Genomic DNA, 27039 nt, shown 5'->3' on the forward strand with positions numbered 1-27039 from the left:
TTTCTTCGTTTCTTTACTTGCCCTAATAAAAGAAATGCTCCTTGGCTTCCATGCAATTTGCTACCAACCTTGGATTCCTTAAATTTGAGACTATTTTTTCTTGTGTGTTGGATTTTGTTGCCTTGTTTTACTTTTCTATTCTGTTCTTTCTGCATTATTCCTCTCGTATTACTTTATTCCTTTGTTTGCTGCTGAGTTTCTGCAAGACGGGACCGTCTTTTTACTGACCTGAAGCCACGGCACTGTTTTGCTGCCAGTAACTGTAAACCAGAGCTCTAATCATCCTGCTCAGCATTGGGCGTTCCTTTGGGCCTGCCAGTGGCCTCGTAGATTTGGAGGAGCCTGAGGAGTTCAGGGGGAGTGAAGAAAAGCAGGTGTGCTTGTATCTCAGTCATGTGGTTCCCAGTTGGCATCAGCCCATGAACTAAGCTTTCAGACACTGGCACAGCTACTTTCTTTTTTATTCGTTCTCGGGTTGTGGGTGTCGTGGGCAAGGCCAGCATTTATTGCCCGTCCCTAGTTGCCCTGACAAGGTGGTGGTGGGCCTCCTTCTTCTTAAACCACTCAAGAAGACGACCCACCGAGTGGCTTGCTAGGTCACTTCAGGGGGCAGCTAAGAATCAATCGCATTAGCGTGAGACTGGAGTCACATATAGGCCAGGCTGGGTAAGGACAGTAAGTTTCATTCCCTAAAGATATTAATGAACTAGTTGGGTTTTTACAACAATCTGATAGCTTCATGGTCAAATTTACTGATACCAGCTTTTTTTCCAGACTTTTTAAAAACTGAATTCAAAAATTCTCAAACTGCCATGGTGGGATTTGAACTCACATTCTCTAGATAATTAGTCCAGTAACATAACCACGACAGTACTGTACCCAGCGTGTTTGAGGAAACCTATCTTCTTCATGACGGAGGCTATCATGGAGTGATACTGCCTACTGGAGTCCAATCTTCAGACACGGTCTAGAACAGAGACAGCACTGCCCATTGCTGTGAAGATCATCACAGCATTAAATTTTTATTCGACCGGTTCCTTTCAAGCCTCCACGGATGGCATTTGTCATATTAGTGAGAATTTAGTTCCCTGAAACGTCAAGCAGGACACAGAAGCCTTGTTTGGCAGGGCGCACGCTTTTGTCCATTGATCTATGGAAAGAAGGTAACAGCACGATGAGGCACAGTAATTTTTATCAGGTGGCAGGCTTCCATAAAGTGCAAGTCCTCATTGATGGCACAAATGTCGCCATTAAGGCACCTAACAACAGCCCTGAGGCATATAGGAACAGGAAGGGTTTTAATTCCATCAGTGTGCAGGTGCTGGCAGACCACAGGAACAGAACCATGCAAGTGAATGCATGATACCTCGGCAGCAGCTACACTGACTTTATTTTAGGTCAGTCCACTTTGACAGTACTATTTTGAGGAGCAGGCAGACTGGATGGATGGCTGCTAGGGAACAGGGGCTACCACTTAGAGCCTCTATCCTCAACAGAGGCTGAAAGGAAACACAATGAGGCTAATGCCTCTACCCAAATTCTGGTGGGACCTACAATTGGCATGTTGAAACAGAGGTTTCACTTCCTAGAGAGATCAAGTGGAATACTGCTCTGCAGCCCTCAGAAGGTGTCCAAAATTATCAGCGTCTGCTGTATCCTGTATAATTGTGCTATACTGAGTAGCGAAACCCTTCAGTCAAAAGCCCAGAAGATTGGCCTGCAGACTTGGCAGAGGAGGAGAAGGCAGGTGAGTTTGATGTATGACCAGAAAGATTGAAGTGTCGAATATTGGGTGACAGGACTTTTATTTAGATGCTGCACACATGGCCTGGGGTTAACAGTCCTGAGGTCCTCTCTGTATTATACTGGCCCCATTAACAAAATGCTCTGCCTTTACTACCATCCCTGCCTGTATCCTACCACCTGTCAAATTCATACGTCTCTTCTCAAATTAAATCTACACAGAAATCCAAAGAAGATGCAACCACTTTACTTCTCTACTCAGATATCTCTGCTTTAATGTTTGGTTCCCCAATGCTTTCCCTTGGTGAGGGTGTAGAATGATGGTAGCCTGTTATTCCTCAATGCTGAGAGAAATGGATAATTTGCATGCAAGCAGATTATTTACTTTGGACTGAGAGTGGAGAACTAGCAACATGAATATAAAATTAACAAGCCTCAAGCAAGACTAGAAATGAAACAAAATTCTTTTTCCCCAAATTGTAGTGCACACATTGAATTGCATCCAAGCAAAAACAATTAATGTTCATTTGATTAAGAACTGAACAAATACCTGTTCAAAAACTGAACTGAGTGTAATTAAGGTGGGAGTGTGATAATCCTATACTCCATGGAATAGAATGGTTTATGTACTGCTGGGGTTGTAGACAGGTCACCTGTGCAATGTGGGTTATAAAGTTTCATTGACATTCTGGAGCTTTGTTTGATTACAATTGAGTGTGGGCAGAAAGTTCATGGAGTTTTATCTTGGAGTTTATCTGTGTCTGGTTACTTCCTTTAGGAGATTAAGTTGGCTGGATAGAGACCCCGATGGGGCAAATTTTATATGATTGTGGAGGGAAAGAACTTGAAGTGCCAAGCTGCATTACTCATTCACATTCTTATGCTTTGTATGTGCTTTTGTTTTTATGTATGCTTGTCTATGTAAGTTTCTGTGTTTACTTGTTTATATGTGTGTCAATGTACACTTGTGTGTATATTTATATATTTTGCTTGTATATGTACGTTTCTACGTCTTCATGGGTTTGCATGTTTTTGCACCTGTGTATGCTTGTTTGTATGTCCATGTTTGTAGGCTTGTCTGTATGTTTTTTTGTGTATGGGTTTGTGTATGTATGCTTGTGAAAGTGTACTTGTGCGCGGGTGTTTGTGTATGTATGCTTGTGAAAGTGTACTTGTGCGCGGGTGTTTGTGTATGTGTGCTTGTGAAAGTGTACTTGTGCGCGGGTGTTTGTGTGTGTATGTATGCTTGTGAAAGTGTATTTGTGTGCCGGTGTTTGTGTAAGTGTATTAGTCACTGTTACATTTGGGATGAAATCACACAGTGCAATATTATCATATAGAAAGGAGAGAACTTGCATTATATGGCACCTTCCTCAACGTCAGAACATCCCAAAGCGCTTCACAGCCAATGAAGTACTTTTGAAATGTAGTCACTGTAGTAATGTAAGAACTGCGGAAGACAATGTGCACACAGCAAGACCCCACAAACAGCAATGAAATAATGACCAGATAATCTATTTTAGTTATGTTGGTTGAGGGATAAATGATGGCCAGGAGAACTCCCCTGCTCTTCTTCTAATAGTGCCATGGGATCCTTTACATTCACCTGAGAAGACACATTGGGTCTCGGTTTAACGTCTCATCTGAAAGATGGCACCTCCGACAATGCAACGCTCCCTCAGTAATGAATGTCTAAGTGAAGCCTAGATTATGTGCTCAAGTGCGTAAGTGTGTTTTGTAGGAAATTTCTCCATCTGCTATTTTACCCTAAACCCATTTAAAATAAATGCTTTTGGTAAAATAATAGTCAAAGGAATTTCATATGAATGCTTTGAAACATTCGTATGCTAATATTGCTCAGCATGACTTCATCCAATTGAATTTTTAACTAGGATAATTTGTCAGCATATAGTTGACTCAAAGTCCAGCATTACATTTCATCGTATGGGAATATTATACATAGGAATTATGTGGTTATTAATTTGCCCTACTGTGTAGATTTAAGAAGCCTATGTGTAACCAATAAGAGGATCGTGCCATTATGTTCTATGGTGAAGTTTGTAAATGTTGAATGGGTGGGACATGTTGTGAAATTCTGCTTCTCCTCCATCCTCACTGGAATGTTTCTGGGACACAGAGTTAAAGCCAAACAGCTCAGTTCTTCTCTAAATTCCAGAATAACTGACCCTAAAAGTTGAATGGGAACTCATTGCCTACATCAAAATTGCTTTTAAAAAAAATGTGTATGGTGATTCAGAATGGCTGCAATGTACTTCTATAGGAATAGACTCAATTGCATTGTGCTAGTCTTGAGTCACATAGAAAACACCGATGATGCTTTTGCTCATGATGTTTTGCGTGCTTTTTTTTGTGTTTCAGATGATGAAATGATAAATGTGCAGATAGTTTGTGCTTGGTGCCAGAAGCTGGGAATTAAGCGATACTCTCTCAGCATGGGAAGTGAAGTGAAAAGTTTCTGCAGCGAAAAGTGCTTTGCAGCTTGCAGACGGGCTTATTTCAAGCGTAATAAGGTAAGAGACCATAAATCTAAGCCGAGAGATTCCAGTAACAATTTGTATTAACATCACACGGTTCTCAATCAACCCATAGCTCATCAATACAGATTTATTTTTTAATGAATAAGAGGGATGGAAAATGCATCCATAGTGACCATAATTAACCCTTTGAGGACTGCAACAGTAATTCTGCACCAGAATTGAAAATTTTATAGATTTTGTTTTGAATTCCACTTTTTTGCTGTTTCTCCCCCACCCCCCCCGCCCCCAACCCCCCTACTCCGTTGATGGTGCTTGCTTGCCACCAAACACTCTTCTCCAGTTTTGAAGGGTTGGAATGGTGCGAGGTGGTTTAGAAAGGCTAAGGTGGACAGCGTCAACTTTCACCCATCCTGACCATTCTCAAACACTCGCTCCTCCCATCTAGTAAAGCTCGGCTCGAGAAGGGCAAAAACCTGCCTGGCTGTGGGGACGGCAAGCCCTGGAATCTCGACGCCATGACCTCCCACTCAGCAGGCAAGTGTCATAGTAACTGAGCAATCAAGGATTCCAGTGTTTCACTTCTTCAGTTCAACGCGTGCTGTGAATTAAGGTTCCATACATTTCTGTAATTTTGCTTGATTTAGCATTGGAGTATTGACAGACAATCATGCTTGCAGATATCTCTAACAAAGAAATCATGGACATTTTTATTTTGGGAAGCTGTAAAGGATACTCAGTGCTCAAAGGAGTTAAATGTCGATTCATGAATTCACGCTTCAGAGTCTGATGAGCACCAGAGCATCAATCTTGTGTTCATCGTCAGGGTCTGCACAAACTACCCTGCTCACCGAGCTGCTAGTTCAAGGAATAAAACTACCTTTCGTGGCTCTAGAAAAATCTGTGAGGAAATAATGAGGTGTTTCTTGATGATGCCATCTTCGTGTGAGGTTTAATTTATAAGGAGAAGGGAAAAAATGTGAAGTTTATTTTAAAAGGTTGATGTGCAGTGGAGGCGATGCTTTAAGTAGGTTATTGATTTTAGGTTTTCATTCAGCTCACGAGGTTTTCCAGAAAGCAATACTGTACATCAACCTCAGAGTACTGCAATCCCACAAAAATCAAAACGGTAATAAGTGTAAATTCATTAGAAATTCTCACAAGTTAATCCTGATTTCTCCTCTCCCTCACTATTGTTTGGGAAATAGTAACAATTAAAACAAGTAAAAATGACTTCTCCATGACCATCACCGAACAAACCCCTGTTTGGTACAGTAACCAAATTAGTAGGCCCGAGATGCCAGTACAGCTGAAACAAAACTGAACACAATCAGGATTTTGTTTTTAAGCATCAGCTCATTCTGGTAGTGAACTACATGCTATTAAACTTTACGCTACAAATGTTGATTTAGGTGGGAATGTAGCTTCAAGGTTTATTGTGGCTGTAGATTATGGAAAAGTGTTCAGACGCTTTGTGTGTCAACAAGAAAAGAGGAGAGCTTCTTGTTTGCTGTCTTAGTGAACAGTCTGCTGGCTTAACCAACAACTTGCTGAAGGGTGTTTGTCTTGATTTGTGATAGTGCTGTAACAGTGGTTCTTTGCCCACAGACATTTTTCAGATTTTGTAATGGAGGTGTGAATCCTTTGGTCTGGGGCTTGTTGACTGTTTACTGCTGAATGGAAAATATAATCTGCTATTTCCTTTTAAAATGATGACACAACGTTTTTTTCTTCAATGCATGTGCCCTGTATCCTGCTACTTTAATGGTTTGTATATTGTTTCAAAGAATGTGGAAGTTGTTATTGTAAGAAGAGTGAGACGGCCTGTTATAGTTTTAGTGACTGATACTGTTGCTGAATGGGATCTGTCGGTGAAGTAGAGTACAGTGCTTCTTAAGAGAGTTGTAAATAGTGACACAGTTGGCACACATCTATTTATTACTTCTCATTAGTGTATCATAGCATTTAGCACAATCTGACTCTGAAAATTATAATTTTTAAGAAGACTATCTGACAGAAAATATGTTTGTTTCTCTGAAATACAAAAGAAAGTCATTCAGCATTTATTGGGTTAAATCATTCCATAATGATTTGGCAAATAACATCCTACTGACTTAGGGGTAAATTGGGACCACATCTTAATGGCTAAATGACTGTTCCACAACTCCAATAGGTTGTGGAACCCGAACTCGACAACACTCAGCCTTGGCTTAGTTCTACTGAGCCTCCCAACTCTGTTTAAGCTGGATTTCCAATTTGCAGTCGTCTTTGTTTTTTAACATTGATTGATTATATAATTTTAAAAGATATTTACCACGGTAGGCACCAGGGAAGATCTGGCATATCACTCCTCTCCGGCGCTGGGCAAGGCTCCTGTCTGATTCCTGTATGTTTAAACAGAATGACGATATGCATATTCTAACAGAGGAGCCAACGTCTGAGAGCAGGCCAGGCTGTGAGGGCAGTGCAGAAGGAGCTGGTGCTCATTTACATAACATCCATAGCAACGACGTACTTCTTTTCAAATGACATGCATACCAGTGTTTCTGCCTTTCCACACTCTGTGCTGTAAACCCTGCTGTTAATTAGACAAGATGTGAGCTTTCATTGTGCTGATTGTTTAAGTTACAGGGCTATGGAGAAAGGGCAGGGGAATGGGTTGAATTGGATAGCTCTTTCAAAGAGCTGGCACAGGCACGATGGGCTGAATGGCCTCCTGTGCTGTATGAGTTCAGGTGTTAAGCCCCCACTGAAGATCAGATCAGAAATATCATTTTACTCTGTTCTAGGGTTTTCTTTCTGGGCTTACATTAAGTAAAGCACATTGAACCTAGTATCAAGAAGCAATTAGCATCAAACGTAGGAACATCATTCTGGATTTTCTACAACTGTTATAAAATGCAGTAAAATGCCTCGATGCAGGTTCTTATAAACCTCAAACCTAGGGGTGAGATACACAGATTTTAACAACTGGTCAGCATAATAATCATGGGTGCTTGTAGTACGTTGGATGTTATGGCAGTAATAACATTAATTAATGTAGAAGGGAATTAGATAGTTGTTTGAAAATGAAGAAATGCTAAACGGTGTAGGGAAATAGCAGGAAAGTGGGATTAGACTGGGTGTGTGGGAACAAATAACCTTTATGATTCTGTGCTGCATCACAACCTCTGATTCCATGTTTGCTTACACCTCTTTTCCACCCCCCCCCAACTTTTTGTACAGTTCTGAAACAATACTATAAGTGGATTTTCGTGCTTTTGAATGTCCCAACTGGTAATATTAGAGTCAGTGGAGCAAAATGGATCAGAGTCCAAATCTCATTGATATCAGTGGGAAGTAAGAAAGTAAAATGATAAATAAAAAGAAAAGGAAAAGCATCTGTGAATGGTTTGTTTTCACTGTGAGTTGTAACTCTCGATCTTGTTTAAATGGAGAATAATCAAAACATTCTTCATCCAAGCCCATGTGAGCATCAACTCTGAGCGTAGTTGTGCCATTTAAGAAACAAAGCCTGGGATCAAGTTACCGAGAATATTGAAACTGTTGAATTTGTGTTGACTGACGCGATTTTTGTGGTCATTCTGTTTTAATGCTGACATTAGCAGAAAAAAAATGAGATTAATTGGCCTTTTAGCCCTCAGATGATGGTTGGTGGATGTTTCTGTTATAAGAAAATAAGATTTTGTAGACTCCCCTTGTCGTCGGTGTCTTAAGATTCCTCACCTCGATCTTTAGGTAACCATAAAAGTGAGGGGACAGGTGCGACCTGGGTGGTGCTGCTGCTGCTTTGAGCACAGCTGTTGTAATGCTAGGATTGCATGTGCAGCCTCCGAGCTGCATTTAACACAATTGCCCATTAGTGTTAAGGAAGCAGTTACCACAGAAACCCAGCAGAGGCCAATTAGTCACATGATTTTAATTAATTAAAATAACTCTAGCATCTGCTACCTTGTCTTATTTTTTGACAGTTTAAAAAAAATGCCCACGCTAGACTGGAATGCGTTGCCATTTAATTCTTATGGAAATGCTGGGACACGTTCTGGTTTTGAGGGAGCTAGAGAGGGACCATTGCTGGCGTCTCTTTCTCCCATCACGCAGTAGGCTCGGGTTTTCTCTCTCTCTCTCTCTCTCCCCGCCACAGTTTGTTTATTTGTTCTTCACAGTTCCTTTCCAGTAGGCCAGGTTTCAGGTTCTCTCTCATTCAAGGCCGAGCGGACATTCGCTATCTGCAGCCTTCCATCTAAAATTTGCATCTCTTCACCTTCTGCCCAAACAGAATACGTGTGGACCCCGGGAATCTTAACAAATATCCCACTTACTACTGGATTGATAATCGCAGGCTGCACATACCAAACTCGCTGTGGAGCGGCGGGGATATTACAACCAGACTTGGGTGTTTTGTCAGCTAAAAAAAAAATGTTCTAAAAATGATTTAGAAATCATTAAAAGGAGGGAACAAATCAGCCACTGCTCATATCTGTACATCACTAAACCTGACAACAGTTAAGCATCCGCACAGCACTCTTTCAGATGATAGAACAGTCTCTTGGAATTCAACAGACATGAGTCATATGAATTCATAGGTTGGTGCATTGATTAAAGATGAAACGTCAAATTGTAATATGAGCCTTGCTTTACACATGGGCACAAGTGCTTATTTCACACAGACGCTTCTACTGTCAGTGGTAAATAAACAAAATGCAGCGACTGGAATGAAGGTTGAACACTGCCTGTCCCCAAACCATGGCAGTTTTCAGTCTCTTGTCATCAATAACTTTCCAACTCAAACCTGGGCCTCAGATTTCCTCTGTACACTAGGGACAGCAAAATCAGAAACCTGTTCAAGTACACGGTGGAAATCTCTCCCCACCACCACCCCCATCCCATATTCTTTATTGGCCGAGGCATCTTGGATTTCGAAAAAAAACTGCTGCAATCATAATTGCTTAACTTTTTCCATTCAGCTTCTTGGGCTTTCCATGATTTTCAAGTTTGTGTGCGTGTGATTTTTTTTTAAATGTCGTTACAATTAAAGAACCTGGCTGCTATGTGACAGAAAGCAGCCTGCAACTGCAGAACTTTAAACAAAGTCCCTTTGAAAAGATTTTTAAAGAATTGGAAAAGAAATGAGACAAGACTATTTCACAGGTTTCGGGGCAGTTTTAAAAAAATATGATGAATCAACCCAGCAAATTCTTTACAGCTTCAGTATTCAGATGGCCTGTAGTTTAACAGAGTTCCTATATTTTTGTGATTTTGGGTTCGGAGATCTAGCTGCTCTCTTAGTCCCAAAAGGATTAAACATGTATAATAAACACGTTTTTATCCCTGATGTTTTGCGACATCAGAATGCGCAAGGTTTCAGTACAGCATAGCCCATTTAGTGAAGAAAGAGTTAAGGTATCGCATTCCCGGTTTAATCTTCCATATGGATTACTTGCGGTGTCTTTTAATTGGATATTGAGTGCTCAGCGCTGAGATGCAAATAACATGAGCTGTCAGAGGAGGTTTTATTCCAAAGTAATGTTGATATGGAGAGTCCATAAAACCAATGAACGGGAAAGCCTCAGCCACTTACTCAAATATTTGTGCAATTAGACTAGTGTCGGTCGATGTTACCATCGACATGTTCCAAATAACAAATAGTTTCCTTGGAAATGGGGCCTTCCACTGAAAGCTTAAATCAGTTTTAAAAAGCTTTTTTTCGAAATAAAACTTTATAATAAAATACAGTGGGGTGTTTAGAGTTGAGTTGATGTTCTTAAAACGAGATAATGTTCATAGAAACATAGAAATTAGGAGCAAGAGTAGGCCATTTGGCCCTTCGGACCTGCTCCGCCATTCAAAATGATCATGGCTGATCGTCTAACTCAGTATCCTGTTCCCGCTTTTTCCCACATATCCCTTGATCCCTTTAGCATTAAGAAATATATCTATCTCCTTCTTGAATACATCTAATGACTTGGCCTCCACTGCCTTCTGTGGTAGAGAATTCCACAGGTTCACCACCCTCTGAATGAAGAAATTTCTCCTCATCTTGGTTCTAAATGGCATACCCCGTATTCTGAGACTGTGACCCCTGGTTCTCGACTCCCCAGTCATCGGGAACATCCTCCCTGCATCTAGTCTGTCTAGTCCTGTTAGAATTTTATATGTTTCGATGAGATCACCTCTCGTTCTTCTAAACTCCTGTGAATATAGGCCTAGTCGACCCGATCTCTCCTTATACGTCAGTCCTGCCATCCCAGGAATCAGTCTGGGAAACCTTTGTTGCACTTCCTCCATGGCAAGGACATCCTTCCTCAGATAAGGAGACCAAAACTGCACACAACACTCCAGATGTGGTCTCACCAATGCCCTGTATAACTGCAGTAAGACATCCCTGTTCCTGTACTCAAATCCTCTTGTAGTGAAGGCCAACATACCATTCACCTTCCTAACTGCTTGCTGCACCTGAATGCTCGCTTTCAGCGACAGGTGTACAAGGACACCCAGGTCTCGTTGCACCTCCCCTTTTCCCAATCTATCACCATTCAGGTAATCTCTCTTTCTGTTTTTACAACCGAAGTGGATAACCTCACATTTATCCACGTTATACTGCATCTGCCATGTTCTTGCCCACTCACCCAACTTGTTTAAATCACATTGGAGCCTCTTTGCATCCTCTTCACAGCTCACATTCCACCCCAGCTTTGTGTCATCTGCAAACTTGGAAATGTTACATTTAGCTCCCTCATCCAAATCATTGCTATATATTGTGAATAGCTGGGGCCCAAGCACTGATCCCTGTGGTACCCCACTAGTCACTGCCTACCACCCAGAAAAAGACCCGTTTATTCCTACTCTCTGTTTCCTGTCTGTCAACCAATTCTCAATCCATGCCAGTATATTCCCCCCAATCCCATGTACTTTAATTTTGCACACTAACCTCTTGTGTGGGACCTTATCAAAAGCCTTCTGAAAATCCAAATACACCACATCTACTGGTTCTCCCCTATCTATTCTACTAGTACATCCTCAAAAAACTCCAGTAGATTTATTAAGCATGATTTCCCTTTCATAAACCCATGCTGACTTTGTCCAATCCAGTTACTGCCCTCCAAGTGTTCTGTTATCATATCCTTTATAATCAACTCTAGCATTTTCCCCATTACTGATGTTAGGCTAACTGGTCTGTAATTCCCTGTTTTTCTCTCCCTTTTTTAAATAGTGGGGTTACATTTGCCCCCCTCCAATCTGTAGGAACTGTTCCAGAGTCTATAGAATTTTGGAAGATGATCATCAATGCATCCACTATTTCCAGGGCCACTTCCTTTGGTACTCTGGGATGTGGATTATCAGGCCCTGGAGATTTGTCAGCCTTTAGCCCCATTAATTTCCCTAGCACTATTCTTTTACTAATATTGGTTTCCTTCAGTTCCTCCCTCTCACTAGACCCTTGATTCCCTAACATTTCTGGAAGGTTATTTGTGTCCTCCTTTGTGAAGACAGAACCAAAGTATGTGTTTAATTGTTCTGCCATTTCTTTGTTTCCCATTATAATTTCCCCCATTTCTGACTGTAAGGGACCTACATTTGTCTTCACTAATCTTTTTCTCTTGACATATTTATAGAAGCTTTTAGTCAGTTTTTATGTTCCCTGCTAGTTTAATCTCATACTCTCTTTTTTCCCCTCTTAATCAATCTCTTTGTTCTCCTTTGCTGAATTCTAAACTGCTCCTAATCCTCAGGCTTGCCGCTTTTTCTGGCAATTTTATATGTCTCCTCTTTGGATCTAATACCATCCCTAATTTCTTTTGTAAGCCATGGTTGAGCCACCTTTCCTGTTTTATTTTTGCGCCAGACAGGAATGAATAATTGTTGTAATTCCTGCACACGTTCTTTAAATATTAGCCATTGCCTATCCACCGTCATCCCTTTTAGTAAAGTTCCCCAATCTATCATAGCCAACTCGCACCTCATACTTTCGTAATTTAAATCATTCATCACTCTTATCATTCATCACTCTTAGACAGCTAACATGTCCAGGGAAATGTTGGTCTTTCCTGGTCTGATGAGTTTCTTAAGTTTTAAGCTGAAGTACGCCCTAATATTATAGTTATGAGGCTACACACATGTCAGGAGTAACTTTAAGATTATTACAAAACTAAGTAGATAGACACTTTAAACACAATTCCAATTAAAAATAAGTAAGACTTTTATATCTGCTTTCACAAAATCAATATGGATGAGGAAGGCCATTTAGCTCATCTTAGTTCATCCATCCATACTCTACAGTCCCTCACATTGTTGTGTCCAATTGTTCCTTAAGTGATTCTAGGGTTTTTGCCTCCACTGTTTCACCTGGAAGTCCATTCCATGTATTGACTGCTGTCTGTGTAAAGACAGACTTCCTGACATCAGTCCTAAATTTGCCTTTTACAAGTTTGAAACTGTGTCTCCTGGCTCTAATTTCACAATTTAGGTTAAAGTACTTTTATGGATCCAACTTTTCCACAAATTTACTATTTTATGTACCTCAATAATATCGCCTCACGTCACTCCTTTTGAGGTTGTACAGCCCAAGCTTCTCAGGTCTTTCCTCATATCTCGGGTCTTTCCTCTGACACTGGGGATCAGCCTTGTGACTCTTCTCTGAGCTGCCTCTAATGTTTGGATGTCTTCACTTTGTGCATTGGCTAGAACTGGGCATGGTATTCAAGGTGTGGTCTGGCAGAGCACTATACAGTTTCTTTACCCAGCGAGTGGTTAGAATGTGGAACTCACTACCACAAGGAGTAGTTGAGGCAAATAGCACAGCTGCATTTAAGGGGAAGCTAGATAAGCACACGAGGGAGAAAGGAATAGAAGGTTATGCTGATAGGGTTAGAAGAAGAGGGGTGGGAGGAGGCTTGTGTGGAGCATAAATACTGGCACAGACCTGTTGAGCCAAATGGCCAGTTTCTATACTATAAATTCAATGTAATTCGATGTAGTTTGAGCATGACTATCTTTCCCTATCTTTCTGTCTTCTAGTCTTACTTTAACTTTGTCTAGTCTACATTTTAACCATTTTTATTGTTTAAAAACTATACTTATAAATCCTGTTCATGTCTTCTCCCTGTTTGGAGATGGGACCAACTTGCAGAAAGAAAATTTGGTTTTAATCATCTTCAGCCAGAAGTGCCGAGTGGATAATCCATCTCAGCCTCCTCCCGATATCCCCACCATCACGGAAGCCAGTCTTCGGCCAATTCGATTCACTCCACGTGATATCAAGAAACGGCTGAGTGCACTGGATACAGCAAAGGCTATGGGCCCCGACAACATCCCAGCTGTAGTGCTGAAGACTTGTGCTCCAGAACTAGCTGTGCCTCTAGCCAAGCTGTTCCAGTACAGCTACAACACTGGCATCCACCCGACAATGTGGAAAATTGCCCAGGTATGTCCTGTCCACAAAAAGCAGGACAAATCCAATCCGGCCAATTACCGCCCCATCAGTCTACTCTCAATCATCAGCAAAGTGATGGAAGGTGTCGTCGACAGTGCTATCAAGCGGCACTTACTCACCAATAACCTGCTCACCGATGCTCAGTTTGGGTTCCGCCAGGACCACTCGGCTCCAGACCTCATTACAGCCTTGGTCCAAACATGGACAAAAGAGCTGAATTCCAGAGGTGAGGTGAGAGTGACTGCCCTTGACATCAAGGCAGCATTTGACCGAGTGTGGCACCAAGGAGCCCTAGTAAAATTGAAGTCAATGGGAATCAGGGGGAAAACTCTCCAGTGGCTGGAGTCATACCTAGCACAAAGGAAGATGGTAGTGGTTGTTGGAGGCCAATCATCTCAGCCCCAGGGCACTGCTGCAGGAGTTCCTCAGGGCAGTGTCCTAGGCCCAACCATCTTCAGCTGCTTCATCAATGACCTTCCCTCCATCATAAGGTCAGAAATGGGGATGACTGCACAGTGTTCAGTTCCATTCGCAACCCCTCAGATAATGAAGCAGTCCGAGCCCGCATGCAGCAAGACCTGGACAACATCCAGGCTTGGGCTCATAAGTGGCAAGTAACATTCGCGCCAGATAAGTGCCAGGCAATGACCATCTCCAACAAGAGAGAGTCTAACCACCTCCCCTTGACATTCAACGGCATTACCATCACCGAATCCCCCACCATCAACATCCTGGGGGTCACCATTGACCAGAAACTTAACTGGACCAGCCATATAAATACTGTGGCTACGAGAGCAGGTCAGAGGCTGGGTATTCTGCGGCGAGTGACTCACCTCCTGACTCCCCAAAGCCTTTCCACCATCTACAAGGCACAAGTCAGGAGTGTGATGGAATACTCTCCACTTGCCTGGATGAGTGCAGCTCCAACAACACTCAAGAAGCTCGACACCATCCAAGATAAAGCAGCCCGCTTGATTGGCACCCCATCCACCACCCTAAACATTCACTCCCTTCACCACCGGCGCACTGTGGCTGCAGTGTGCATCATCCACAGGATGCACTGCAGCAACTCGCCAAGGCTTCTTCGACAGCACCTCCCAAACCCGCGACCTCTACCACCTAGAAGGACAAGGGCAGCAGGCGCATGGGAACAACACCACCTGCACGTTCCCCTCCAAGTCACACACCATCCCGACTTGGAAATATATCGCCGTTCCTTCATTGTCGCTGGGTCAAAATCCTGGAACTCCCTTCCTAACAGTACTGTGGGAGAACCGTCACCACACGGACTGCAGCGGTTCAAGAAGGCGGCTCACCACCACCTTCTCAAGGGCAATTAGGGATGGGCAATAAATGCTGGCCTTGCCAGCGACGCCCACATCCCGTGAACGAATAAAAAAAACAAAAATCAGCTAGAGAAAGTTCTCAAGGCAAGTTTAACCAATCAAAAGCCAGAGGATTGACAATGTCAAAACAGGACAGGCTCAGGATGAACGGGGAAATTCATCAGCAGACAGAAAACCTGATTGTGCCTGAACAAGTAAACTCACAGCATGCTAAGAGTTAATCCTGATGGAAAACAGGGTAATAGTCTGTCTTATAGTGGATGGGGCTCAGCAGTTTTAGTTATGAACATCTGTAGTTACTGTAAAAGGAAATCAGAAATTGAAGACTGATAGCTTGACATACTGTTTTTTTTAAACTGTTAACAAATTCTCTTGTTTGAAATGTTGTACTTCTACAGATGACTGCATCTTCTCTGCGAATTTTAACCCTTTGAGTACTGAGTATCCTTTGCAGCTTACAAAATCCAATTAGCTTTTGTGTTTTACAGCATCTTACCCCAAAAAAATTCTGTAAATTTCTAATGCCGTGAATTGGAAAAATGTTCGCAACTGTAGAATGTTTTCTTAATCCAAGGTAAACCAAGACATTGCAATCTTGAGTTTTTTTCCTCTTGCTTGTTTACGTTGGTGCAGAAATGCTACTGCAGTCCTCAAAGAGTTAAAGAGAAGGTCTCTGTTTCCTGTCCTACCTATAGGTGTTGATGTAGAAATCCAACAACAGAGATCTTACACTTAAGAGTTTGAACTATCTAGTTGGATCGTAACTTAAAATGAGATCTATGCAGTGCTGGTTACAGAATTTTTGTATTGCCCATTTCATTCCAGTTAGCTCAGCTGGTCAACAAAATAACTTAAACTGAGCCTAATTTCACCTTACTTTCACACCGCTGAAGTCAAGTTAAGGTGCTGCAGGACTGTGGTTCACAACTGTTGAAAATCAATTGCTAAAGAAAATTAGTAAAATGTCCCTTATTTAAAAGCACTCCAGCCTCCCGGCAAGTTTCCATCTATTTTTTTTGAAAAAGTACAGTATCTCATTCAGTATAAATGTTCAGTTCCGCTCCACATAATTATTACAATTTTATTTTTTTAAAAAAAGGAGACAAAATAAAAATGATTCAAGCAGCGCTGAGGACTTCCTTAGTTTTATTGACTTCATATACCACATCATTGGATGATAACATTATGTAATGCTAGTTGCTGATCATTTTAAAATACAACCTGTTTAAACCAACACTGAAGACTTACAATGCACCTGAGAGACATCAGAGAACCAGATATGCCTCTTAGTTTGTTATTTGTTCCACAGTTCCTCCCACTCATGTCCACTCTATTATTTTGTTTAGAAGGGGAAGGTTGTGACAGTAATTCTGTCTGTTGTCTCTCTGCCCCCCTGTCTGCTGTTCCCCCTCTCCCCCTCACTCTCCTTGTCCCCCTCTCTCCATCTTCCTCTGTCTGTGTGTGTTTCTGTCTGTCTCTCTCTTTTTCTTTTTCTCACTCGCTCTCTGTCCCCCTCTTTTTCTTTTTCTCACTCGCTCTGTCCCCCTCTCTCCTTTCTGTACGTGTGTGTGTGTGTGTGTGTGTGTGTGTATCTTTCTCTGACTGTGTCTTTTTGTGTGTCTGTCTGTTTCTCTTTTTCTTTTTCTCACTTCCTTCCCCTCTCCCCTGCCATCAGGGTGACCTGAAACTGGAGAATCTCTGGGGAAATTTGGAATGAGAACATCAGTTGAGCCTGAGATTTGAACTCTGGTACCTCCTGCTGGCTAACTCCAGCACTGTGACTGCTGTATTTACCTCCATTTATTTATATTCTTTATATCCCCAGTGCCCTAATACTTACACCATATAGCCCCTAAAATAAATTGTTACCTTGGATGGAAAGCCTTTTCTGGAGTATATTTAGAGCCAGTCATTGTACTGTTTGTGATTCAAACATTCTAATCCATCCTGACCGTGTCATTTCCAGTCAGCCTGTTGATTATCATTTGATAGACTTTCAACACGATGTCATTAGACATCAACACAGAGTGGCTGGGACACAGTGTCCACACTGGTACTGTCCTTCGGCAAAAAGGACAAATATATTTGAAATCAAATCGCACCACCCTGCCCCGTCAATTTTATGTTGCATATCTTGAGGTTTGAGTCATTTTTGTTTCAAAAAGCCTGTAAATCTAATTTTGAGGCACAGACCCGTTGGTGAGATTGCAGCCTTACAATTGCTCCCAGGTATTTTTTATTCTATATATTATATACCAAAAGAGCATTGATCTGCAGCGGTCAAGGAATCACCACCCCTGTTCAGAATTGGAATATCATTAACTCATACAGTAACAATGGGAATATTTGCTTACGGTATATTTTGTAGGACCAGGGACCTGGGATTAAAACACGCAAAAGATATTTTAGGTGCTTCGGTCCCAGATCCTCAGTTGTGCCAAATTCAGTGTCAGCTGCTACAATCTGTCTCTGCGCCTCTCTCCTCACCGGCACTGGTAATCTTACTGAACAGTGAGTTTAAAGTGACAGTTCTCTCCTTTCCCTGGTCTGAAGAAAGTTATCAGCCTTACAGTCGTGTGCCGGCACTTTTAATTCAGACTCTTATTTTAAATAGTGCTGGTGAACAGAGCACGTGACTGTAAGGCCACTTGGTTACCGTGCTGGCTGGTGACCTCCACCACATTCAGAAGACCTGGTTAAAGGCAGGGCACCGGTACTTTAAACTCAGGTCGTGATTAGAATTAAGGTACCTGTGAGCTTGGGGAACAGGACTGCAGATTGGAACAGTGCACACAGCATATATTTAGTTATTAATTTCACTAACTTTTTTTTGTCACCAGACTCGTGCAATACGCAAGTAGTATGAAACATTTTTTTTTCCCAGTGAAGTGAACCCGATTAGCCCCTTTCATGCGTTGGTATCTTAGCCGCGAGCATTTGGGTTTTACCGGATTTCCATCAGACCACTGAATGGACACCCTCGTGGTAATGGAATGAAGCAGGAAAATTATCTGCAAAGGCACATTGTACCCCCAAAAATACCCCAATCTGGAATACAACTGTCAGAAATCCTCTAAATATGTGAGGTCAAGTCTGTCCCACCCTCTCCACTGGAAGAGAGCAAGACTGTGAGGTGGCAAGTTGGAGAGATCAAGATAAAATGACAAAATAAAAGGCTTTTAAAAAATAAAATGTATGCTACATACAGACACACACCAGACTGAATAGCATGCATCTTGTCCCATTTTTTTGACTTTTCCTTACTGGGGCTAGCTGGCTATATATATATATTTTTTAAAAAAATTAAATTGTTTATGCCCCCCCTCCCCAAATCAGTGTCAATCAAAATGAAAGGAAGAGGCTGAAAGTGCTTTTAACCCCTTAATTCCCATCTCCTAACCACTGCTTCCAAGGAGGCAACTCTTTCAGGTAGGCAGCAAATGAACAAACTTGCGGCATGTTTTTAAATTAAAACAGAGTTTTGAGTAGGTGCAAAAGGGTTAAGAGAGAGGGTAATTTGAACAGAGAAACCACAGTCCTTGCCTCTGCTCCCATAGTTATCAGAATTAGAATTGACTTCTCTAGAGTCCAGTCAGATCCCATTTAGGAAAAACTTTGGCCATGAAACCAGATTTCCCATTGACTTCCATTAGGACAGCACTGCTTGCATTAACTTAACTTACCTTAACTTACATGAAATCACTAAAGAAAGGTGTCATGAGATATAAGCACTTTTATAATACCTACCGAGACCTTAGTTGTAGTGAATAAAGGCAATTTTCTAAACATGTGTAGATCGAGAGCACGATCTTTACCATGAGTAATCTGTGCTATGAAATATGTAATTGCAGCAAAAAAAACTTCCGTATTAAATTGGACAAAAATTTGTATGCAAGGTTCACAAGAGAAGAAATGAATTGGTGTAAGTGTACTTCTCTGTGTGTATGGATAGATAGGTAGAGAGAATCTCCAGCTTTCACCCACCAAATATACCCAATACTCAGCTGAACACATGCTGCAAGTCAGCTGTGGATTTGAGATCCGTGGTCAGACACTCGGGGCCTTTTTTTTTCATATTTAACAGTTACAAGTGAATATTGTGTTTGTGAACGTTTGATGAAGTCTCTGTATTTTTTACCTTGTATTTATATCATTTCATGTGACGCGGCCAGAGTATGCCATTTACTGCGGAAGGTTGGCCGTTTGAAAGTAGCCCTGGGTCCCATCGTGTTCAACAGGTGATATTCAATGATCACTTTCATAATATAGAAATAGTGTTAAGTATTTAAAAATGTGACTGAGCATTTGTTAACCTAGTCATTAATGTGAAAAAAAACTTGTTCAGGATGTGTTTAAAACAAGGCCATAATGGCCTCTGTCTACACTGAAATACCTGTGATTTTCGATGAAAATGGTTAACTCCAGCCTGAGGGACGACAAATGCACCACTTGGTGTGGGGCTGAGCGTAACATGACCAGGAAAATCCCAGGCCTGATCCCTGGCCTGTATTGAGATAGTTGTATCCAGCTGAGTTAGAACTGGATGCACAAAAGTCAGTCCCAGTGTCCTTGGGCTAGGGTGAGGTTAAAATCAGCCAGGATCTCAGTGCTGATCATTGTCCAGTGACTCCTGTTGGTAAGGGGTGACTGTCAGATGAGGACAGGATCAGCCTTGGCTGCAATGGCCCCAACATTCATTGTCTAGGCTGACACCCAAACATAGAGATGGTTAGACAAGGTTACCAGATTGCGGCTGGCACCTGTGGAATCCAGCACGGAATGAAGTGTCGCTTTCAGGAGAGGAAGGGAATAAAGGAAAGATAATTGAGAAAGAAAAATACGGTCACTTCCTACTTTAGCACTCAGTAGATTTAATAGTTGCAAAGTGCAGTCTGTGAGCTGAATTGGGAGAAAAGTTCAGACTGAATTGGTCCTTTTTGCTGGGACTTCTAAATCAGTCACTTTTGGTATCTTTATCCTCCTTCATTTTGTCCTACCCTCGTCGACACCAGGTACTGCAACTGACATAAGGCAGGTCAGTCACTTGGTCCAATCCTATACCAATGGGCTTGTGCGATGTGTTAGTATTTCTACTGTTCATTTCTTCACACACACACCTCTCAATTTATGCCAAGAACTCACTAATAATATTTTGTCTTCATTCCTATTGATTTCTGAATACCTTCAGGTACTTTATGGTATTTGTTACGTTTTTTTTGGTGAACCTTTTAGGAAAATACAGTAGATTGCCATTCCTGCTGGATGTAGGGTAATTAGTCAGAAACTTCAAGCAGTTCTGACTGTGAAACTCTCTGAAAAAGGGGTTTTGTCTAACATTATTAGTTGTGTATCCTTATTTACTGACTGAAATACATAGAATTTCATAGCATGTACATCAAAGAAACAGGCCATTCGGCCCAACAGGTTTATGCCGGTGTTTATGCTCCACACATTGGAACAACTGAACCCACACACCACTGAGTTTTGAGAGTTCTTGGCCAAACTGCAAGTTGGCAAGTGTTGCCTCAGTGGGACATTCCATCTGTGGGAGGGGAGTGAGGGGTGTTAGTTGTCACCCTTTTACATGTAACCTACCCCCCCCCCCCACTTCCAGTTGACTGATCATGAAGTAACACTGATGGCTGACTGTGGTTGTGGAGAAATCTACAGCCCAGCCCAGACCAGACAAGATTTCCTGGTCAAAGTAGCAAAGGAAAAGAAAAACTAAGTATTAAAAAAAACTTTTTATTTATTCAGTCTTAAGCACAAAGTAATAGTTTGAAAATGTGTATCAGTGGAAAGACCATGCTTGTTTTGTTTCAGCTCCTTTAGCTTGCTACTGACATTGCTTTAAACCTAAAATCTGACCACCCAGCCCCTCCTTTTCTGCGACATTCTGGCTTATTTAGTGCAGATGAAATGGTGGCAGTGGGCCAGAAAGTCGTCATATTTACGGCCTGCAAAATGGAATGAGTATAATTATATGCGCACCATATGTGAATGAGGCAGCTAACCAGTGATCTTCCGGATGATGAGAGGGACTCAACAGGGATTAGGTGAAATGATTATAGGAACAAGTGCAAATGTCAGTTAAGTGAACATGCTAATGAGCGTGTCACTGGTGAGTCTCCCCTCATGCGACTCCCTTCTTCTGGTCTTCACTCAAAATTAGCATGCAAGGTTGGGGGTAAGAAATTGAAATTTCTTTTTAAAACAATGTTTTAGTGCAGTGGTACTGGTAATGCATTATGCTCTGTGCCTCCTCAAACCTTTTACTGTAATTATATTTTAAGATGTTCTTGTCCACAGCTGTAATGTCAGCAATGTGATGCTACACCCACAACAGATTTAAATATACATGTTTTTTTTTTTTAAAAATTATCCTTTGAGACTTGCAAACCTACCCAGCAGCTGTTCAGGGTAATGACGCAGATTAACCGTTTGGGCTCTGAAAGACCTTACTGAATTCAAAGTGCCCTTTTATTTCTTTGATGATTTGAAGTTAATTTCTCCCTAGTTTCGCCAGTTGTTGCAGAGGGTTGGGGAGGCGACCAGCTCAAAGGTTTCTGCAAATGTTGCTTGGAGCAGCTGTTGAGAGGGGCGCATGAACGTTCTGGGCAGGATTCTCCTTTCATTATCCCCACCTACCCCCCCCACCCCTTCCTCCCTCCTATTCCCCAAACTCCTAGCTTCTGCCTAGCATGGCTCCTCAATTAACTAAGACAAGGAATCAAAGCCGACAAGGAATCAAAGCCATGGTGCTGCTCCAATTGGCTACATTGCCTTGCCAATCACTGTTTTTACAAGTCTCTAAGTAAGATATTTTCTATAATGATGACAAGATTATTAGAAAGTGGGATTACAAATAATATATACTGTGTGTAAGAATGCTTGGACAGGAAAGCAACCATTCATCTCCCGCTCTCAAGCCCGCTCTATCCACAGCTGATGCACAGTGTACCCTTATCGTGGACTCTACCAACCCCTTTTAATCTCCTGAGGGGAAAATGTACCTAAATGCTGCCCAATCTCCAAAGGTAATCAAGCAAAGCTCCACAATATTTATCCATCCTTGTCCTAATGCTCTTCATAGATGACATTCCACCCCTCCGCCAACACAGCAGCACAGGAACCAATGTGCTGTACGGAATTTTTGATTATCTCTGTCCCTACATCCCTGTAACCTTCAATCCTTCAACTAATTATTTTCCTGAAGAAACTGATTAGTGCAACATTAACTGCTGCGAGTTTCTTTGTACACGTTTACTCCTCTCTGTCAACGGGAAATTGGTTCTCCTCTTTAGTCTTGCTTGAGGCTTATTACAATAACAAAAACTTGCATTTATACAGCACCTTTTAATGTAGGAAACTGTCTCCAGGCACTTCACTGGAGTGTAACCAGGCAACAACTGACACCGAGCCAAAGGAGGAGGTATTACGATGGGTGTCTAAAAGCTTGGTCAAAGAGGTAGGTTTTAAGGAGGGTCTTAAAGGAAGAGAGACAGGTGGAGAGGCGGAGAAGTTTATGGTGGGAATTTCAGAGTTTAGGGCCTAGACGTGGTCGCCAATGGTGGGGCGAAGTGAGCGGGAATGCGCTAAAAGGCCAGAGTTGGAGGAATGCAGAGTGTTCAGAGGATTGTAGGGCTGGAGGAGGTTACAGGGATAGGGAAGGGTGAGAGGACATGGAGGGATTTGAACATGACAATGTAGGTCAGAGAGCACGGGTGATAGGTGAGAGGAACTTGGTGCAGGTTAGGATATATGTTGCAGATTTTTGGAAGAGGACAAATTTATGGAGGGGAGAAGATGGGAGGCCAGCCAGGAGAGCTTTGGAATAGTTGAGTCTGGAGGTAACAAAAACATGAATGAGGGTTTCAGCAGCACATGAGCTGAGGTGGGGGCGGAGACGTGCGATGTTACGAAGGTGGAAGTAGGCGGTCTCGGTGATGGAGCGGATATTTGGTTGGGAGCTCACCTCGGGGTCAGTTAGGATGCCAAGGTTGGTTCAGCCTCAGACGGTGGCCAGGGGGAGGGATGGAGTCAGTTGAAGGATGGAGGTAGGTACCTGCTGTTCAGGAGCAAGGTGGTGGTAGAGGGTTCATTGGGTTTGGCAGCCTGGAAACCAATGTATTTCATTTTTCTTTTCTTGAGTGAAATAAGTTCAGTTCTGTAATGCTCTCCATGCAACATAAAGCCCCAAGGTCCTGGTATCGTCGTTGGTCTTCCCTCAGACTTTTGATGGCAGGGTGTCAAAACTGCATACAATACTCCAAATGTGGCTCAGCAATAGAATAACTTGTTTCAACTTATAATGAAATAGTCTTCAGCTGTATCTTAGTAGTTAACTAGCCTTGTTGATAGCAGCTTCACAGTGTCTTTCAGTAAGTGGTCAGCAATAACACCCAAATCCTTCCCACCTTTGCTAATGGACATCCTTCATTGCATGCACAAATTTGCTGTTTCCTGTTCTAATATGCAATACTTCACATTTATCTGTATTAAAATTCATTGCTTAGCTCATTGGGTTAGTTGGTCTAAATCATTATTATCAATCTCCCTTATAGTTATCATCTAAACAAAGCTTGACGTTAACAGCAAATATTCATGTATTATGTACTCTCCTTAACATTGTTTACCAACAGTGCGAGCTGTTCATACTAATCTTAGAATAAACAGAAATATTTGTTTTGATTTTGATGCGGTTATAATTTATTTTCATTTTTTAATTTATTTTAAGTCCCCTGTTGATGTAACATTAGTAGAGACTGACCCAGCTGTATCTATAATATATTAAAAATCGTAAGTCTGTGCACACTTCCTGTCTGCACCCCTCGACTTCGAGGTGTCACATTTTATTATACTTTTTGTCTCATCATTTTCCAGTATTGATTCCTATACCCAGGTTTATTATGGGTTTTGCCTATGTAAATTCATCACACTGATTGCATAAGCTGGCCCCTGGGTTCCCACAGTTCTCTGAGAATGTTTTCTGAAATTTGTTTTCGTCTGACATTTTTTTCTTAGCAATTAATATTTCTAATATTAAAAATAAAACTTTAAACTAAATTTTAAAAATCATATATTTTAACATAGTTAAATGAATCCATTAAATGTAGGGGGTTTAGAGAGGCGAGGTGTTGACAGTAAAAAGGGATGAGAGAGGAGTTGAGAGAGAGAGAAGAGGGGTGTAATTACAATGTGACATTATATAGGCAGTTTCCATCCTAAATGTGAACCTAAAAATTTATAATGGAAATATAAAAATAAGGACAGAATTTATGACTTTAAAATGGAGATTGTATTACTCCTGTATGCCCTGGTTCAGCTATCCTCCAGCCTCTAACCCTACTTCATCTGGTCCTGGTTCCCCCAGTGCAATGCCATTGAAGATCAACTAGTAATATATTAAAAAATCTAATGTCTTTGCTGACTTCCTCGCAACTTTTTCTACTATAAATTCACATATGCACCTTTATAATGGAAACTGCTTATATAAACTTGTCACGCTGCAATTACATTCTTCCCCCAGTGGAGCCACTGTAGTGCCATCATTGGCGAGAAGCTGTGATTACAGTCTGACAAGTTTACATAGGCAGTTTCCATTTAAAAAAAATATGAACATAGGAACTTAAAATGAAAATATGAAAATGAGGACAGAATGTATGACTTTAAAATGGGGACTGAATTATACCATTTCACCCTGGTCGAATTATCCCCTGGCCTCTAATGGGCAATAAAGTAGGCGAATGACTAGTATACGGTAACAGTACATGTCTTAAATATAGCTGCTACAGTTTGCTGTGTATTATTTAACCACTCTAATTAAAAAGGAGGCAAATTAGTGTAATTTGGGAGCTGTTGCATGAAAGGCTGTTTTGCTTTTCCAGTTTTATTAGTTGAAGTGAGAAGAAACTTTTCAAAATTAATTCTTATGACTCACAAAATGTCACGAAGTGCAAGTGAAATAGAAATGGTGCTTAGAAGTATTAGTTTTTTAAAAAAAAATTGGCAACCCCATGGTTATGATTTACAAACAGCGTTATTAAAAAATCATGTAGAGATCAAAAGATGTTCTGCACATTATAAATGGTTCGAAGTTTGCAAAGGGATTGGAGAACAATTAACTCTTTGAGACCTGCAGTCACATTCTGTTTGGTGCCAAAATAAACCCCGTTGAACAATGGCTCTTACTTATATAACCCCTTTAACATAGAAGAACGCCCCAACGCACTGTTACTTACCACATCTTCTGTTACTCAACACATTGCTCGCACTTACGTTAGAAGGCCTCAGTATATCTACTCTTTTGGAGACGTTCTATGACTGATGAATCCGTGTGGTTTTTCCAAAGAGTGAAAGAATACTCAGTGCTCAATTAATCCTAACAAAAACAACCAATGTGGCTGACTCTTCACTGCCCTCTGAAGTGGCTGAGCAAGATACTTAGTTGTATCAAACATTGGGCAACTAGGGATGGGCAATAAATGCCAGCCTTGCCAGTGACGCCCACATCCTATAAATTAATTTTTAAAAAACTCTTCATGCTGGATTACAACATTCTGAATATTCTAACCTGCTGTGCTGTGTATCTGTATTGATTGACACTCCATTAAAATATGCTTAGTAGCAATAACAGTGAGATAAAAGGGCTTAATTTTCCCCTGCTCTGCTCCCAAATAGTGCCCAGAAATGGGTGCGGTGCAGAGGATGAACGGGTGCTAACCCTTTGTTCCCATTTTGCTCCCGAAGCGCATTGCGCACAAATTTCCTCAGTGGCTTTTGTGGTGTCTGTACCTGGCTGTGCCTGAAGAGGGCGCAGCGATGGAAATGACCTGCAAATGAACGTCCGAGACCTCTGCACTCAAACTTCTCTAACAGTACCAGGTGCAGTTCAGGGTAAAACTGCTCCCGGAATAACCTGGCTCTACTGACTTCAGAGCTGCCATTTAGGTGCTGTCTGTCTTAAGGGTCAGGCTGGTATTGCAAAGAAAGGTCTTCATTTTTGGCCTTTTGAATGAAAAGAAAAAGGATTTTGCTGCTTCTCTGTACTTGTTGCAGAATGCTGTTAGTATTTTACATTTAGTGATGTAGCCAGTGTTTAATAATGTGCCACCTGCCCTTTTGTGATGGGGCTCATTTGCAGGCAAACTAAGGGGAAACAGCCACAAGCCCCCTCAACAGCTGCTGAGGTAATTCACCTGGCCAACTTCAGAACTACAAACACCTGTTTCACGACCACAGGAGGAATTCCTGCTCTTCCGCTGCCCCCCCCCCCCAGACCATACAACTGCTCCATATCACCTGGAATAAAAAGAGAAGCCTCCTAATCAATCCAGCACCTTCCTCCTACTCTTGCAGCATCGTTCTTCAAGCCTCGCTTATTCTCCCTGTCCGTCCGCCAATTGCCCAATCAAACTGTGCCACCCTCTTACCAGCTCCTTCCAAGGCAGGGGCGTCTGGACTGCTGCTTGGGGTGTTGCTGTGATTCCAGCCGTGGCACAGCCGCACGCACTCGTTCACAAGGGGTGCCACCTCCAGGTAAATGTAAAGACCACCAATGTGCAAATCGCAGCTTCTACCACACATATATTCATTTCAAAGACTTACTGTTCTTCTTCAGAAGTAGTCCAAACTTGTTCATTGTCAGCAAAAGACATCCTTCTTGCTCTGCCATGGAGATTTAACAGTGCCTGCTCCTTTAAGGCCCAGGATCAACACCGACTTCCTCTTCTCTTGGTGGCTGCGGACCGAAGTGTGCCCATTTCAATTAGGCCCAAGAGCAAGTTCAGGTCACTCAGCTCCTGGGCACTTATTATTCCTGAATAGCGCTGGGAGAGGAAGATTAGTCCTATTATTTCACACCATCGTCCACTTCTATCTTGGAATTCCAAAAGGTGGAACCAAAAAGAACAGTTCTGGCTTATTCTTGTGTACCCAATCCCCTTTTAAGGTGGCATTAAAAGTTACCTTTTCTAGCAATAGCCTGACTGTAATATGCAAACACCTAGTTCAGCTCCACCCA

The 27039-nt window shown here is 41.8% G+C and overlaps 1 protein-coding gene across 3 annotated transcripts in view; it reads left to right on the forward strand.

The window, feature by feature from the left end:
• sobpa (sine oculis binding protein homolog (Drosophila) a) overlaps positions 1-27039 on the forward strand; it is a 270327-nt gene that overhangs the window by 141007 nt on the left and 102281 nt on the right. For all 3 annotated transcript variants that reach the window (XM_067984981.1, XM_067984980.1, XM_067984984.1), the window contains exons 4-5: positions 4123-4274; positions 19190-19255. In XM_067984981.1, the coding sequence (XP_067841082.1) occupies positions 4123-4274; positions 19190-19255 (218 nt within the window). The remainder of the gene's footprint in view (positions 1-4122; positions 4275-19189; positions 19256-27039) is intronic.

This window comes from Heptranchias perlo, chromosome 5 (assembly GCF_035084215.1).
Source record: "Heptranchias perlo isolate sHepPer1 chromosome 5, sHepPer1.hap1, whole genome shotgun sequence".
In the NCBI taxonomy this organism is placed as follows: domain Eukaryota; kingdom Metazoa; phylum Chordata; class Chondrichthyes; order Hexanchiformes; family Hexanchidae; genus Heptranchias; species Heptranchias perlo.